At 40.3% G+C, this 13,866-nt stretch overlaps 1 protein-coding gene across 1 annotated transcript in view; it reads left to right on the top strand.

The window, feature by feature from the left end:
- The window catches only part of nav1b (neuron navigator 1b), a 57,155-nt gene extending 43,857 nt beyond the window's left edge, over positions 1-13,298 (top strand). The window contains exons 21-33 of the mRNA XM_071903769.2: positions 367-545; positions 886-1,042; positions 1,700-1,898; positions 2,344-2,441; positions 2,554-2,649; positions 3,274-3,442; positions 6,621-6,856; positions 6,964-7,118; positions 7,235-7,306; positions 8,120-8,316; positions 8,502-8,620; positions 8,836-9,033; positions 9,549-13,298. Coding sequence (XP_071759870.2) covers positions 367-545; positions 886-1,042; positions 1,700-1,898; positions 2,344-2,441; positions 2,554-2,649; positions 3,274-3,442; positions 6,621-6,856; positions 6,964-7,118; positions 7,235-7,306; positions 8,120-8,316; positions 8,502-8,620; positions 8,836-9,033; positions 9,549-9,632 — 1,959 coding nt within the window. The 3' untranslated portion in view covers positions 9,633-13,298. The remainder of the gene's footprint in view (positions 1-366; positions 546-885; positions 1,043-1,699; positions 1,899-2,343; positions 2,442-2,553; positions 2,650-3,273; positions 3,443-6,620; positions 6,857-6,963; positions 7,119-7,234; positions 7,307-8,119; positions 8,317-8,501; positions 8,621-8,835; positions 9,034-9,548) is intronic.
- The last annotated feature ends 568 nt before the right edge of the window (positions 13,299-13,866 follow it).

Raw genomic sequence — 13,866 nt, 5'->3', positions numbered from 1 at the left:
GACCAAAAAAACAGAATCAGAGTCCTATTTTTTATTCACATCGCAAATTAGGTGGTTACTTTAAATAAAAATAAATAAATCGCTTTAAAGAAATTGATGACACTGTGAGAGGTAAATGATTGCATGGACTGGATATACAATAACTGCACTGATACAAGAAGCACCAGAAGGTTCACAGGAAATTATTTTTTACACTTTTATATGGTTGACAACAACCTACAGTAGAAAACTCCACTCATGTGATACAAGCAGCTTAGCACAAATGCTTTTAAGAATTGTTTGTGAATACTGTTTTACCCAGGCGTAGTCTTCAGATTTAATGCTTAGAATGAGCTGATCTCAGTCTCTTATTTCCTCTCTGAACAGTTACGCAGCTCCTTCAACAAGGCCTTTAGTAAGAAGGGCTCCAAGCCATCAGGGTCGTACGCTGACATTGAGGAGATAGCCACCCCAGAATCCTCGGCACCCTCCTCCCCCAAAGTCCACCATGATGGGGATAACCCTCCCTCATCCATGAAGTCCTCTGCCTCTGCATCATCATCTGGGTACGACTGTTCCTGCGAAGGCACAGATGACACAGATGATCAGTTGACCTTACAGTATGTCACAACAGCAAACAAAGTGCATTATAACATGAATACATCAGATGTCCCTGTGAGAATCAGATCTGCAAAGCTGATATTACTAGAGCTTCATTCATTTGACAATTACCTACTGTAAACACATGCTATCTATGCATGTATCCTAAAATGATTAAGGAATGTCCTATATATTCACTGAATTAGTTATGTCCAATTAGATCCTTAATTTAACATTGGAAATCGGTTACTCTTCTCTCATGATGTTGTTATGTTTAATGCTCTTATGTGAACTGATCGTCCCCAGACTCTGTGAAGGAGGTGAGATGGGGGATGAAAAGGTCGTATCGAACCTGCGTTCTGAACTCTGGGAGAAGGAACGGAAACTGACAGACATCCGTCTGGAGGCGCTAACCTCTGCCCATCAGCTGGAGCAGCTGCAGGAGGCCATGTCCAGCATGCAGGTATGTGTGACTTGTTGTCTTCATTGTTTTTACTTCCTAAATGAACAAAAAAACATTATTTGAAGTTGGTCTGATGCTAGTTAATGTGTGTTCAACCTGAATCTTTGGAACAATTACTTGGGTTTTTATCAATCTTGGAACAAACTTTTTCTGGGTCTTCCATATACACACTGCAGTCATTTTCAGAAATGATGGGCAATGCATCTGATATTGTTATCATGCATGATTAACTAATTCATTAAAAAGTGAGCTAGGTGCTCAAGTAGAGTCATGGGGTGGAGGGCTGTGCATGATTGAAGTGAGTGAAAGTACTTTGACTTTAAAAAGCAGTTAACCCCAAAGTACAGTTGTAGCACAATGCAACTAAGAGAATCACATAACAAAATACTGAATTAATGTGTTGACTATAGTTAGAAAACCACCAAGCTACTTGCTGGTATGTGAATGTACATCGCACCAGCCTAGAGCTGGCTGATGCTTCTACCGTACTGCCTGGTGTACGAGTGCACCCTGTATTTCCCTTACAGTCCTGCATGGCCTAAAGAGCACATACTGTAACCCATAAGCAAAACATTACACACAAATAAACCAACAAACTAGTCAGCATCAGTGTGTGATTTATGAATGGTGCAGTAATACCAGTGTTTTTGTCTGTAGAGGACAGTGGAGAACCTGAAGGCTGAGAATGACCAGCTGAAGACAAGCGGTCCTTCCCCCTCGTCGTCTCCCGGCCCCTCCAGCTCCGTCTCCCAGTCCTCAGGTCTCACCACCCTGGGGGGCTCATCGCCACGGCAATCGGTAGCCATGCAGATGCCCAAAAGCTACAGCAGGGGGATGAGTGAGGGGACCAACTCAGGTATCTCACCAGTTTTCAAACATAGGACAATACAGTTAATTATTTATAAATAGTATTTGACCCTGGTCTGGTGGACATACTGCACATATTGAAGTCTGTGTGTTTTATGTTATGTATGGGAAGTCACTGTACAACTGGAATGCATGGAATGCTTTTTCAGCAACACTTCTGCTTTATTATCGTGTTAAACAGCATATTTAATGAATTCATAATGCAATAGATTAATGTAGTTATTAATACAGTGTAAATGTGTATAATGTAGACATGTATGTACTTTACTCAGGTGTTGTTTATTCTATTGTCAGTGTGCTAGAAGAAGTTCTTATATTTAAAAACCAAAAATGCCTATTGCTTGCATCTAATTGCACCTGGTGCCACACATGCCTCATGATTTTTTTTTTGTTTTTCTATCCTCTCTTGCACTCTTATTTATTACCGTCAGCAGAGGTTCTCTCTACAGATTCCCTCAGCCTTTCCTCACAGAGAGATGACCACCGTGTTAGGGTGGTGGTTTGTGTTGCCAATTTACATGTCTTCAAAGACGTAAGTATTTTGCGTGCCATGATTTTCACTATTCCTTCTGCACATTCTTCAGACCTATAAACATGATTTTAAACCTCTTTACCACCTTTTCGCTACTCTTCACCTTCAACAGGAGGTTAAACAACAGGACTTCTTCGTTGGCACTGTTAGGGTGAATGGCAGGATGGATTGGCCCATGCTGGACTCAGCTGTCAGCCAGGCTTTTAAGGTGAGACAGCTTCCACAGACAACCTGGTTGAATGTGACCTGTCCAAGAACTGAATGTACACTTTGCGTCAAGCATGTTCACACTTGTAATTCAGCTGTCACATTAAATTTAGCATGTTCGCACATCAAAGAGTTCAACTGTTATATGGTGCTGGAAAACAAGTAAATGTAAAAATAGCTTAATAACTTACTTTGAACCTCCGGTCTGAAGAGAATGGGCAGATATGATAAATGAGGTGTCTGTGTTGTGTAAAACGTTCACTGTAAAAGGTTGGCAGAGCGATTAGCAAGGCCACCCGGTTGTTGCCAGTTGGGAATTGCTGGCTCAATTCCCAGTACTGACAGTGCCCAATACTACCAAAGTATTCCTGAGCAAGGGCACCTAACCCCCATATATACAGTATGTGTACTTGCACCAAGGACAGATAGTGGAAGATATTTATCATTAGCTAACAACTGCCCCTTGTATGACATTATTTTTTTAGCTATTTGTCTTTCTGGTTGTATGTTTGCATTTGTCCTTGTAAAATAATTCATACACATGCACACATAAAATGACATGCAGCCAGTTTTACTCAGTTTCATAACAGACTATCATAGCTAATATTTACTCCTTTTATTCCAGGTGTACATAGCCAAGGTCGACCCCACCTCCAGCCTTGGCCTGTCTACTGACTCCATCTACAGCTACAGTATGGGCCACATTAAGAGGGTGCTGGGGGGGGAGGTTCCTGAGAGCCAGCCCTCTCGCTGCATGTCCAAAGGGCCCAGCAGCATCACTGTGGCCCTGAAAGGTCTGTGGAGAAATATAGAACTAACCATAGAGTATATAACCGTACAGTAATTCTAGATTAAAGATTGACGATCCAGTTTGCTCCAGAAGTTCATTCATGAAGAAAAAATATAACTCATTAAGGTTAATTGATTGATTGATTGATTGAATTTATTATGGGCAAAAAAAATAATAAAACATGTTAAAAGACTTAACATGTACACTGAACCCAGAGGATGGCACATAAAAGTCTTACACAAAACACTTATTTCCAATGTGGTCCTCGATGGAAGGTTAATTAATTGTTTGGAACACAAAGTTGAAGTCAGCATTATCATACATTGTTTATTTAGAATACAAATTCTGTCATTAGAAAGCATTGATATTGTGCTTGCACACAGGTCCCAAAGAAATGAATTGGTACAACCTAAACACAGCAAGAGCTGCTTTTACTTAAGAGTCAGAGAATTCAGAATGTGGGCTAATGAGGTGGACTTCCTTATTTCAGCACTGGAATGTCTGTTCCCTTTCTACAACAGAGCATGCCATGGTTGGAGACGGTCCAGCTTCCATTTTCAATGCAAGCTCTTAAATTACAAAACCACAAATCTTTTGATTAAACACTGCATCCACACTAGGGCTGAAACGATTCCTCGAGAAATTCGAGTAACTCGATTACTAAAAATCATCGATGCAAATTCTTTGCATCGAAGCTTCGTTTAATCCATATAACTATATACACGCTCAGTGTTTTTCACGGATGATTATTACTGTTGCACAACGCGCTGGAGAAAGAGAGAGAAAATAGCGAGGGGCGAAGAGAAGAGACAGGCCAGAGAAAACGACAGAAAGTGTCCAAAGTTTCGGATTCAGTGTTGCCAACTTGGCGACTTTGTCGCTAGACTTAGCGACTTTTCAGACCCCCCTGGCGACTTTATTTCTCAAAAGCGACTAGCGACAAATCTGCCGACTTTTTCTGACCATGGGAAGCAATGTTAATGTGTTGAATCCCAAAGCATTTGGCAATAAATTGGTTCGGCTGATGCCGATTTTCTCTACTTGCTTGTCTAATCCAGAGAGGTCTGACGGTCACAGCGCTTCCCACACACAGCGTAGCTCCCTCCCTCCGCTGAGAGCAGGGACTGTAGGATAGGGTCCACTTGTAATTGCTACCGGCGTACGCCGAAACTGGCCCGGGTGGGCGGAGTCAGCACTTAATATTAAAACGGGATGAGATGAAGGCTAGTAAAGAATGCACGTTAATTATGGCTATATGTAATGGCTAGTTAAGAACGTAAATCAATATGGTGGCTAGTTATGATGTCCCTAAGTTAGCTAAGTTTTGCTCAAGAAAATAACCACAGAAAATAAAATGCTGCAGTCAATTTGTGAAAGCCTGAGCTTCATTCATGTTATTATTATGATAGTCACACACACATACACACACACACACACACACACACACACACACACCTACTCCCCTCACAGTGATGCATAAAATACCCCAGAAAGCAAAATATCAGGTGGTGTAAGTAGCAATTGGAGCCTAAAATGCACCAGTCCAATACAGCAGGTATATTCAGTTTAGTTTGATTGCAGTGAGTAGGGTCAGCAGGTGTAGGGCAACCCTTCAACATAGCAAATAAATGTACACTAGCCAGTCTTATGAACTTGTATGATATTTAGGCCTAGTAATAAATATCAATAATAATTATTATTTCACCTCGTTTTCAGTAAATCACAGTGTCGTATGGACAGTTTCGTGCGGACAGCTTTTCTCTTTTGTATATTTACTATTGCTCTTTAATAAAGCAAAAGTATTTCTTATCCGAGTACTCGATTAATCGATGGAATAATCGGTAGAATACTCGATTACTAAAATAATCGATAGCTGCAGCCCTAATCCACACAGAAAAAATATTGATGGAAGTCTAGTCTAGTTATTGTGATTCATCAGGGCTCCTCTGTCAGTCAGAGATGCTGCATTGGCTATCATGTACCGTGTTTATCTGAGGTGTTTAATGGTCTGATCCTAGTCTCCACTAAGTGCAAATCCTCATGCCTGTCTGCTTATCAGAGCAACTGCATTTGGGCCTGTCTGTCTCTCTGTCTTTGAGACCCAGTGCACTATGGCTAAGGTTGTGTTTTGTCTGCGTCAGAACTCCAACATGCACGTCTATACTGTGGACTGTCTGGCTGTGCTTTTCCCAGAGCAAAACATAAACTCAGTTGACCTTATTGCAGCATCTGAAATGGACTGAAATTTCACCCTGTTTATCAGTATCTGCGAATCACCAAGCAGGAATTTGTCTTGGTGAAGAAGTTTGGTTTGATACTCGATATTTATGACGCATACATATTTATGACACTACATTTATTTGTGTCACATGTAAGAATACTGTTTACGTCTATCATATACTATAAACAATGTACATTTCAAACATATTTAGAACACTGTCTTGCTATTTTATTTGCTTAAATAATGCATACAGCCTTTACTTTTTAACTACTAACACAGACATATGTGGGCTATCTACAGTATATTCTCAAAACAGCGGCGTTTGGTTACAAGGGTAGCGCATATGTGGAGCCCATTAGTGACTCTAAACCAGAGGTACGATCAGTGAGTATGAAGAGAGGGTAGTGCTGGGTTGGTAGGCGACCTCTCGCCACCTTTGCACGCAGGAATGCAGGGAGCCAGTGCTGGGAGAGCTGGGAAAGCAGACGCAGTGCAGACAGGGCCACGGGTAACATGATCTGAGTCCAGGCCCAGCTGGTCGACCAGCCTCAGACACACAGACCCCGTAGATGTGAAGTGGGGACGGGGGTGATGATACATTACACTGCTGCAGGCTGGTGGGCGGTGCACAGACTCCCTACGCTTGATGCAAAGCTATTTTGAGAGGAGACTGTTGCAACTCCGAGTTGTTTATGAGGGACATGCGAGGTGATGTAAATATGTTTCCATAACATATTCCAACCCAAGGCCCGCCATGTTTGAAATGTAAATTGTTTGTAGTATATGATAGAGCTAAACAGTATTCTTACATGTGACTTGTCCCATGTGTCCTAATTAAATATTGAGTATCAAATCAAAGTTCTTCACCAAGACAAATTCCTGCGTAGTGATTAACAGATTACTGATTTTAACACCATTGTTTACAACACAAAGTCCGAGTCACTCATCCCTCACTTTCCAGGATTGAAGGAGAAGTGTGTGGACAGCCTGGTATTTGAGACCCTCATTCCCAAGCCCATGATGCAACACTACATCAGCCTGCTACTCAAGCATCGCCGTCTCATCCTGTCCGGGCCGAGCGGCACGGGGAAGAGCTACCTCACCTCCCGGCTGGCTGAGTACCTGGTGGACCGCAGCGCCCGCGAAGTCACAGATGGCATCGTGGCCACTTTCAACATGCACCGCCAGTCATGCAAGGTGAGGGAGACTGATATCCCATGTAACAGTGGATTTACACTGTGAATCTGTGCAACAGTATGGGTTATTTGGTCATTCATCATCTCTCTCTCTCTGCCTCTCATCAGGATTTACAGCTCTATCTTTCCAACTTGGCCAATCAAATTGATCGGGAAACCAGTACATCAGAAATACCATTAGTAGTTATCCTGGACGATATTCACGATCCTGCTTCCATCAGTGAACTTGTCAATGGCGCACTCACCTGCAAATATCACAAATGGTAAACTCCACACACAATCACCTAAATCTAAAATGTCATCTTTTAAAATGGTTGGGAGGGTATTTATGTGATTGTTTAATATAACCTGAACTGTGTAATATTGCTCCTTCTTTTAGTCCATACATTATTGGAACAAGCAATCAACCAGTGAAGATGATTGCTAACCATGGCCTGCATCTCAGCTTTAGGTGAGCAATCAGTTCACGGTGTATTTTCTTTTCCTGCAATATTGTATTGTGTGTTAGGGATGTGAATTTCTCCTGCCTAGACTTGTGAAAGAGACTCGATATGAAACTCGATATGTAGTTAGTAAAAGTAAAAATATCTTTGAGCAGGTCAATGATTCAATATGATTACATTTATTTTTTATGTGATCTGATAGGATATGATTCATTATGATTTGATTTGATTCAGTGCCATGAACACCAATACAGAGTTTTATTAACTCAAATGTATCACTTGCTAACTGCATGTATGTTATTTGTGAAAAAGCTGAGAACAGCTTTTTCCAACCAATCAATCATGGTGCTTGACGGCTTCAGACGAGTTTGAATACATGATCACTTCCAAGCTGTTACTTTGAGCTGTCATGTCATTTCACTTGAATGCAGCATAAGGTACAGATACACTCATGAAGCGAGGGGGCTAGTCTTAGCCAAGTGTGACATGGAGCGAGAAAGAAAGAAACACTAAAAGCGAAATCAATATTTATGGTTTTGACAGTTGAATCGGGGTTCCCCAGTCAAAATATGGCCGGTACAATCTGTTAACAATCTCACCTAACTTTCACCCGGTCCTGTCTGCTTGAATCAGTACAGACATATTTTGCTCAGCCTGCACCCATATGGATCTAACATTAATGGCAAGCCCAAGCATCTAATATTGATGGGAATAAGAGCTAGCATAGACACAATATGCCGGATGCGGCTAACAATCTAGCCTACTGGTATAGTGGTTTGTATTTTGATATGACTGTCTGTATATCCTTTCCCTCACCCTAGGATGGTGACCTTCTCCAACAATGTGGAGCCAGCCAACGGCTTCCTGGTACGCTACTTGCACAGGAAGCTGATGGAGGCAGAGGATGAGAAGAGCTTGACCAATGAGGACCTGATCAGGGTGCTGGACTGGGTGCCCAAACTGTGGTATCACCTGCACGCCTTCCTGGAGAAGCACAGCACTTCTGACTTCCTCATTGGTACGAAACGATCTGACCATGACAGGGGAACAAAAGGGGGGGGTGACTTTTGAGACTCGACTATTCTAAAGAAAGCAGCTTTTTGATTTTGGGAATATCGCTAACTTGGATTTGTATGAATGATGTGCATTTTTTCTCATTGTGTGTCCTCATCGTTGATCATTCTCCTCCCTTTGTCTCCGCAGGCCCTTGCTTTTTCCTCTCCTGTCCGGTCACGGTAGATGAGTTTCGATCCTGGTTCATTGACCTTTGGAACCATTCCATTATCCCTTACCTTCAAGAGGGGGCCAAGGACGGCATCAAGGTTAGAAACCGCAGCCACCCCACTAGGACATGGGCTTTGTTTCACCTTTAGTCCACCGGCCGTTTAACACTGAAACCGCTTTAGATCATGCTTTCCAGCTGGCTTTAGCTCCTGTTCCATTTACTCCTACAGGAATTGCCAGCGGTGTTTCTCTCACAGGAAATGTTTTGCTGTAATTTTGTTGCCGTTTGTTGTGGCATGTTGTGACGCCTCAGGTCCACGGCCAGAAGGCAGTATGGGAGGACCCAGTGGAGTGGGTGAGGGGCACCCTGCCTTGGCCGTCTGCCCAGCAGGACCAGGCCAAGCTGTTCCACCTGCCTCCCCCCAGCATAGGCTCTGGTAGCCCGGGGCAGCCCAGCGAAGAGAGGCCTCACAAGGAGACACCACCCAGCTCCATGGAGTCTGATCCTCTGGTAAGAGAGACGGTGTCATGATCTTTACTATCTTTGTAGGAATTTTGTCAAGTGTTATCAGCCTTACAGTAAGGTTGGGTTCCCTTATCCAGTTAAGTTTTGGAATCGGCTCCAAGTTACCAAAATACCCGGATTCATTAATCCCCAAGTTGACTGAATCCCTCTGATCAAATCCCCCAGACCTCCATGATACGATATGTCATACGCTTGCATCCCCAGTCCCCACTTCTCAGTGTGTTTGTCAACATGGCGGATCGACTCGAAGTGTTTGAAAGCCTCTCAAAATTAAATCAGAATATGGCAAAATGCAATATTTGTGGCACGGTCCTTTTTTCCCCAATTAATTACGTGAAAAGGTTCGATAAGGGATTCGAAAGGATTCGGATTTGATGAGCAGATTCAATACTGGATTCAGTTTCGATAAAATGCTTTCAAACCCCAACCCTACTTACAATTCAATATGGATACTTTGGGATTACTGATTATCGACTTTCTCTCTTCTTTGTCTGTTGTAGATGGCAATGCTTTTGAAACTTCAAGAGGCTGCCAATTACATTGAATCTCCGGAAAAAGAAGACCCCAGCCTGCCTAAACTTTGAACACAATGCTTACATTTAAAACTTAGCACTTCAAGTATAACTTTTATTTTCAATTATACAGTGCACATTCAGGAACACATTAACCCTCAGAAATGGTTTTAGGGTCATTCCCACTCTAGGAGTTTGAAAATGTGAATTGGTTATTCAAAAACTTTCATTCCAATTCATTCTAACAAGTATTTGTTCACTCAAGTATTGAATGAAAATCTATATTCTATTAATTTACTATATTTTGACCGGAGGACATTCACCTCTGACCAAATATATTCCCTTTATTCACCACTCTTGCCCTCAGTACTTTAGGACCGGTGCTAATAGATCACTACATTTACAGCCCATTGTCTTAGGCTTAATCAGGTGATTCCTGCAACAGCACATACAGTAGATCCTGTGTTGTGCTCAGGTGCATCATATGGATATGGTGTGCTTATCAAATGAAGTTATTCTCAATTATTGTGACTCATTTGGAAAAGAGTATGACAGCATAACAGATGCGTAACGTTTATTGCAAAGTTTATTGCAAAGTTCTTCGGTACATATCTACTGTATAAGTCTTTGAAGGCCAAATCTTATACATATGCAATCCTGAACTTTCACAACCCAAGCAGGTGAACTTGTTTGAATCTCATCAAACAAATATAATGCCTTAAAACAGAGACTTCAGTGTCACCTCAACTTCAGCAGAGTATTGGTGCTTTCATCAATATCATCCCAGCGATATTACAGTCAGAAACCAATTATCTCCTCAACTCTTTATTTATTTCAGTCAATCATACAGTATATATTTTTTTCAATATGAGAGAATTATGAAACAATGTCGGTATACTTGCTAAGGCAAGTATTGACATATTCATATATTGATGAATGACGACCTGCGGTACCTTCCTTTTTTTAAGCCGGAAAATTAAAATTGCTGTCATACTCTTTTGCACAAAACTAAACTTATTTATTAGTGATGTGAGTTCATCACTTTGTTGCTGGCAGCATCCTACAATTTTTCCAAGCACTTACTTATTTTAGTTTTATTACCTGCTTTATGAAATAAAGTAGTGCCACCACTATTACCATATACAGTATATCAGGTATCAGATACTAATTACACAGATATGACAATATAACACCCTCTGATGAAAATGCATTTGACCAAATGCTATTTGAATCAAATTGAGATTTTTTTCTATAACCTTTATTTTGAAAATAGTAAGATAAATCTGTCCCCCAGCATTCAAACTAGTTACTGTATATTTTATGTACATATAATCAGGCTACATTGCAGTTATTTTATCTACATTAGTTGCATGGTGCAAATATCTAATATGCTGAACCAAATACTGTACCTAAACTTTAATCTTGCATATTGACTGTCAAGTTAGGGGTTTAAGTTCAACTGCTTATACTGTATGAATGTATAGATTGTACTTATAAAACACAAACCATACAACAATACCAATCATGTAGTAGGTGCTTTTAAAGGAAGCCTTATCACTGCAAAACTGTATCCTGCATAAGAGACATTTATAATACTGGCTGAGTAGTGACTTTGCAGCTACCTATCCCCATTTCATTTGCAAGTGTCCGTGCACTTCACAAACAGTCATAGAATTTAAAATCTCTTTGCTAATATCACTCATGCATATATTGACATGTAGGTACTTATGGTGCTCTTTAACAATGTCCCGAACTCTGTTTAGTGTTGAATAAAGACCATGTAGATGTTCTGGGTAGGCTAGAAAGAGTTTTGTGCACTAGAACTGTCAAGCAGTAGAGAAAAGGGTTAACGTGAAATAGATCTGAGACATAATTTCTGATAACTTTTAAGAAGTGTTGTTAAAGAGTTGTTCAAGACATTCAGTGGAGACAGTGGAGTCATGTGAGACATTGTATGATGTATGCCCATGTTGATGTTGTCGTACAGTATTCATATTTGAAAACTGGTGGGGACACAGGACAGTGACACAGACTAAAATATCTAGGAGAAATATTTGCTCAAAAGCAGTCAGTGACAAAAGATTAAAATACGTGTTATGGTACTTTGTGTACATTTTTGTAAAGCTCATCAAAATGGAGTAAATGTAGATGGTAGGTGACAGATGACGCAGTAAGTGGGCCTATGGTGTGTGCTAGTGTTGTCAAAATAATCCATCTGTCCATCTCAAACTGTGACATTGTTTAGGTGCTCACATTTACACTAGGTCCTCACACTTCAGCTATGCCCATGTGTACATAAATCCTGTAAATGAATGTCAGGCCACTTTTTGTGTGATGATTATCACAAAGCTGTATCAAAGGAATCATTTGATAAGAAAAGGGCAACCACCGTAGGTTTAAAAATTAGATTCTGTCTTAGCTTCTTGTTGCTTTGTTATTGCATTTTTTGCATAAAGCTGATAAAAAAAAACTGTCAAACAACTTAAAGCCAATGGCTAAATTGCAGCTCTGATTGGTCACCTGTAAAAAAACAACAACAAAAAGAAAGACATTCCCTGGGAAAAGATGCCAAATGGCCAGTGACTCTCACACTGGCATCATGCCAATTGAGAATTATTCCAATTACTGTAAATATTCCAGGTATCAGACAGTATGCCCCACCCTCATCTGTGTATGCAGGTTAACAAAAGCCTTCAGCTCGGGCTTCTCATCCCATTCACTGGTTGTTGTGCCTGTTGCTCTGTAGTAGCTGTGATGTGTGTTTACTAACTAGTGTATCAGGACTATGCAGCAACTTCTACTGGTGTTGGCAATCAGCAAATGTCTGAACTTCGCAAGCAAATACAGTGCGTTTTCATCAGCTCTGTCTCTGAGTTCTTAGGTTGGACCAAATTGCATGGCAGGACAAAAGTGAAAGCTTCTTGTAGCGAGCGATACTGAGCCTTAAAGAGAGGACTGTTTGTTTGCATTGAGACAGGGTTTTAGGGGTAGTTAAAGAAATTCAGCCCATATGATGCTCTCTAATGTGTTTTGTCCTTATGAATGGCAACATACAGTAGGTAGGTGTAGTAAGTGGACTTATATTGCAGTCAAATGACAGATAAAAGCAATTGTATTGTCATAAAATTCCTCCATGGAAAGATAACGTGATTTAAAATCGAATTATTTGTGTCCCTAAAATAGTTGGCAAGAATCAGCACTTCAGTTTGCAAAGTTGAATTTGAGTAGAAATAAATCAGATCTTATAGGCCAATACAGGTTGCTGAATAGTCATATTTTTGCAAAGCTTGTTGTTGACTCAAAATAAGATTTTAAAAAAAAAATGTTATGCAGTATCTAATGTCACTGACGTGCAAATGTGATGGGTTTCTATAAGTGTTGTAAATGCATGTAAACTTGCTGTGTGACGAGAAAATGTTAACATTAATGTATTGTTTAGGGAATCATTCTAGATAATGTTTTCCTTTTTAATACTGAGATATTTGATATTTCTTTTCTTTTTTTTCTAAAGAATCCTTTGTAAAACTTCATTTCTCTATTTTGTACAGGACATCATTGTAAAGATTGTAAATAGGTCAGCATTCTGGACGCGGCAACAATCATTGATTAGAAAAAAAAAAATAATACTGTAATTCCCTCAAAGATCGGTATATTTCTTCAGAGTTGGGTCCAATACACAGATATGGCATGCTTCTGAAGGCATTCATCCACCTATCACTGTTTGTTGGAGTCAATAAAAACATGTTATATTTATTCTGTTGCTTGTGGTGTGACAGTTTGTCTGACAGTGCAAAAAGAGCTATAGTAGCCTAATTCTATACATTTTAAAGGGATACTATACAACTATCAAATGGAAACTATAAAACTATAGGAATATTATAGCCTAGTGATGCCAAATAATACCACAAAGTAGAGTGATGATGTCACTGTAAACTCACTTTTAAGAACCACAGACACACATAAAGTCTCTATGGGAATATTGTAGTGATAACACAGGGGATAAAGAAATATCAAGCATGACTAAGGTCACTTAAAACTCATGATTATATTTATTATTATATTGAGTTACACAGACACACTGAGTCCCTGTAGGAATATTACAGTGTTTTTTCATTCTGGACAGCCGAGTAAGTAGGCTATATATATATATATATATATTTGATTAGGCTATCATTTTTCTAGTGGAATAGTCTAATGATGCACAGTGAATAACAGACACGGTGGTTTGGAGTGTGTAGCCTATAATACATGGTGCCAGATAGGATATCTATTACATAAAATTCATTAGGGGGCGGAGCCTAAACCC

This window comes from Centroberyx gerrardi, chromosome 5 (assembly GCF_048128805.1).
Source record: "Centroberyx gerrardi isolate f3 chromosome 5, fCenGer3.hap1.cur.20231027, whole genome shotgun sequence".
In the NCBI taxonomy this organism is placed as follows: domain Eukaryota; kingdom Metazoa; phylum Chordata; class Actinopteri; order Beryciformes; family Berycidae; genus Centroberyx; species Centroberyx gerrardi.
This window is presented reverse-complemented; position numbering and strand designations above follow the sequence as displayed.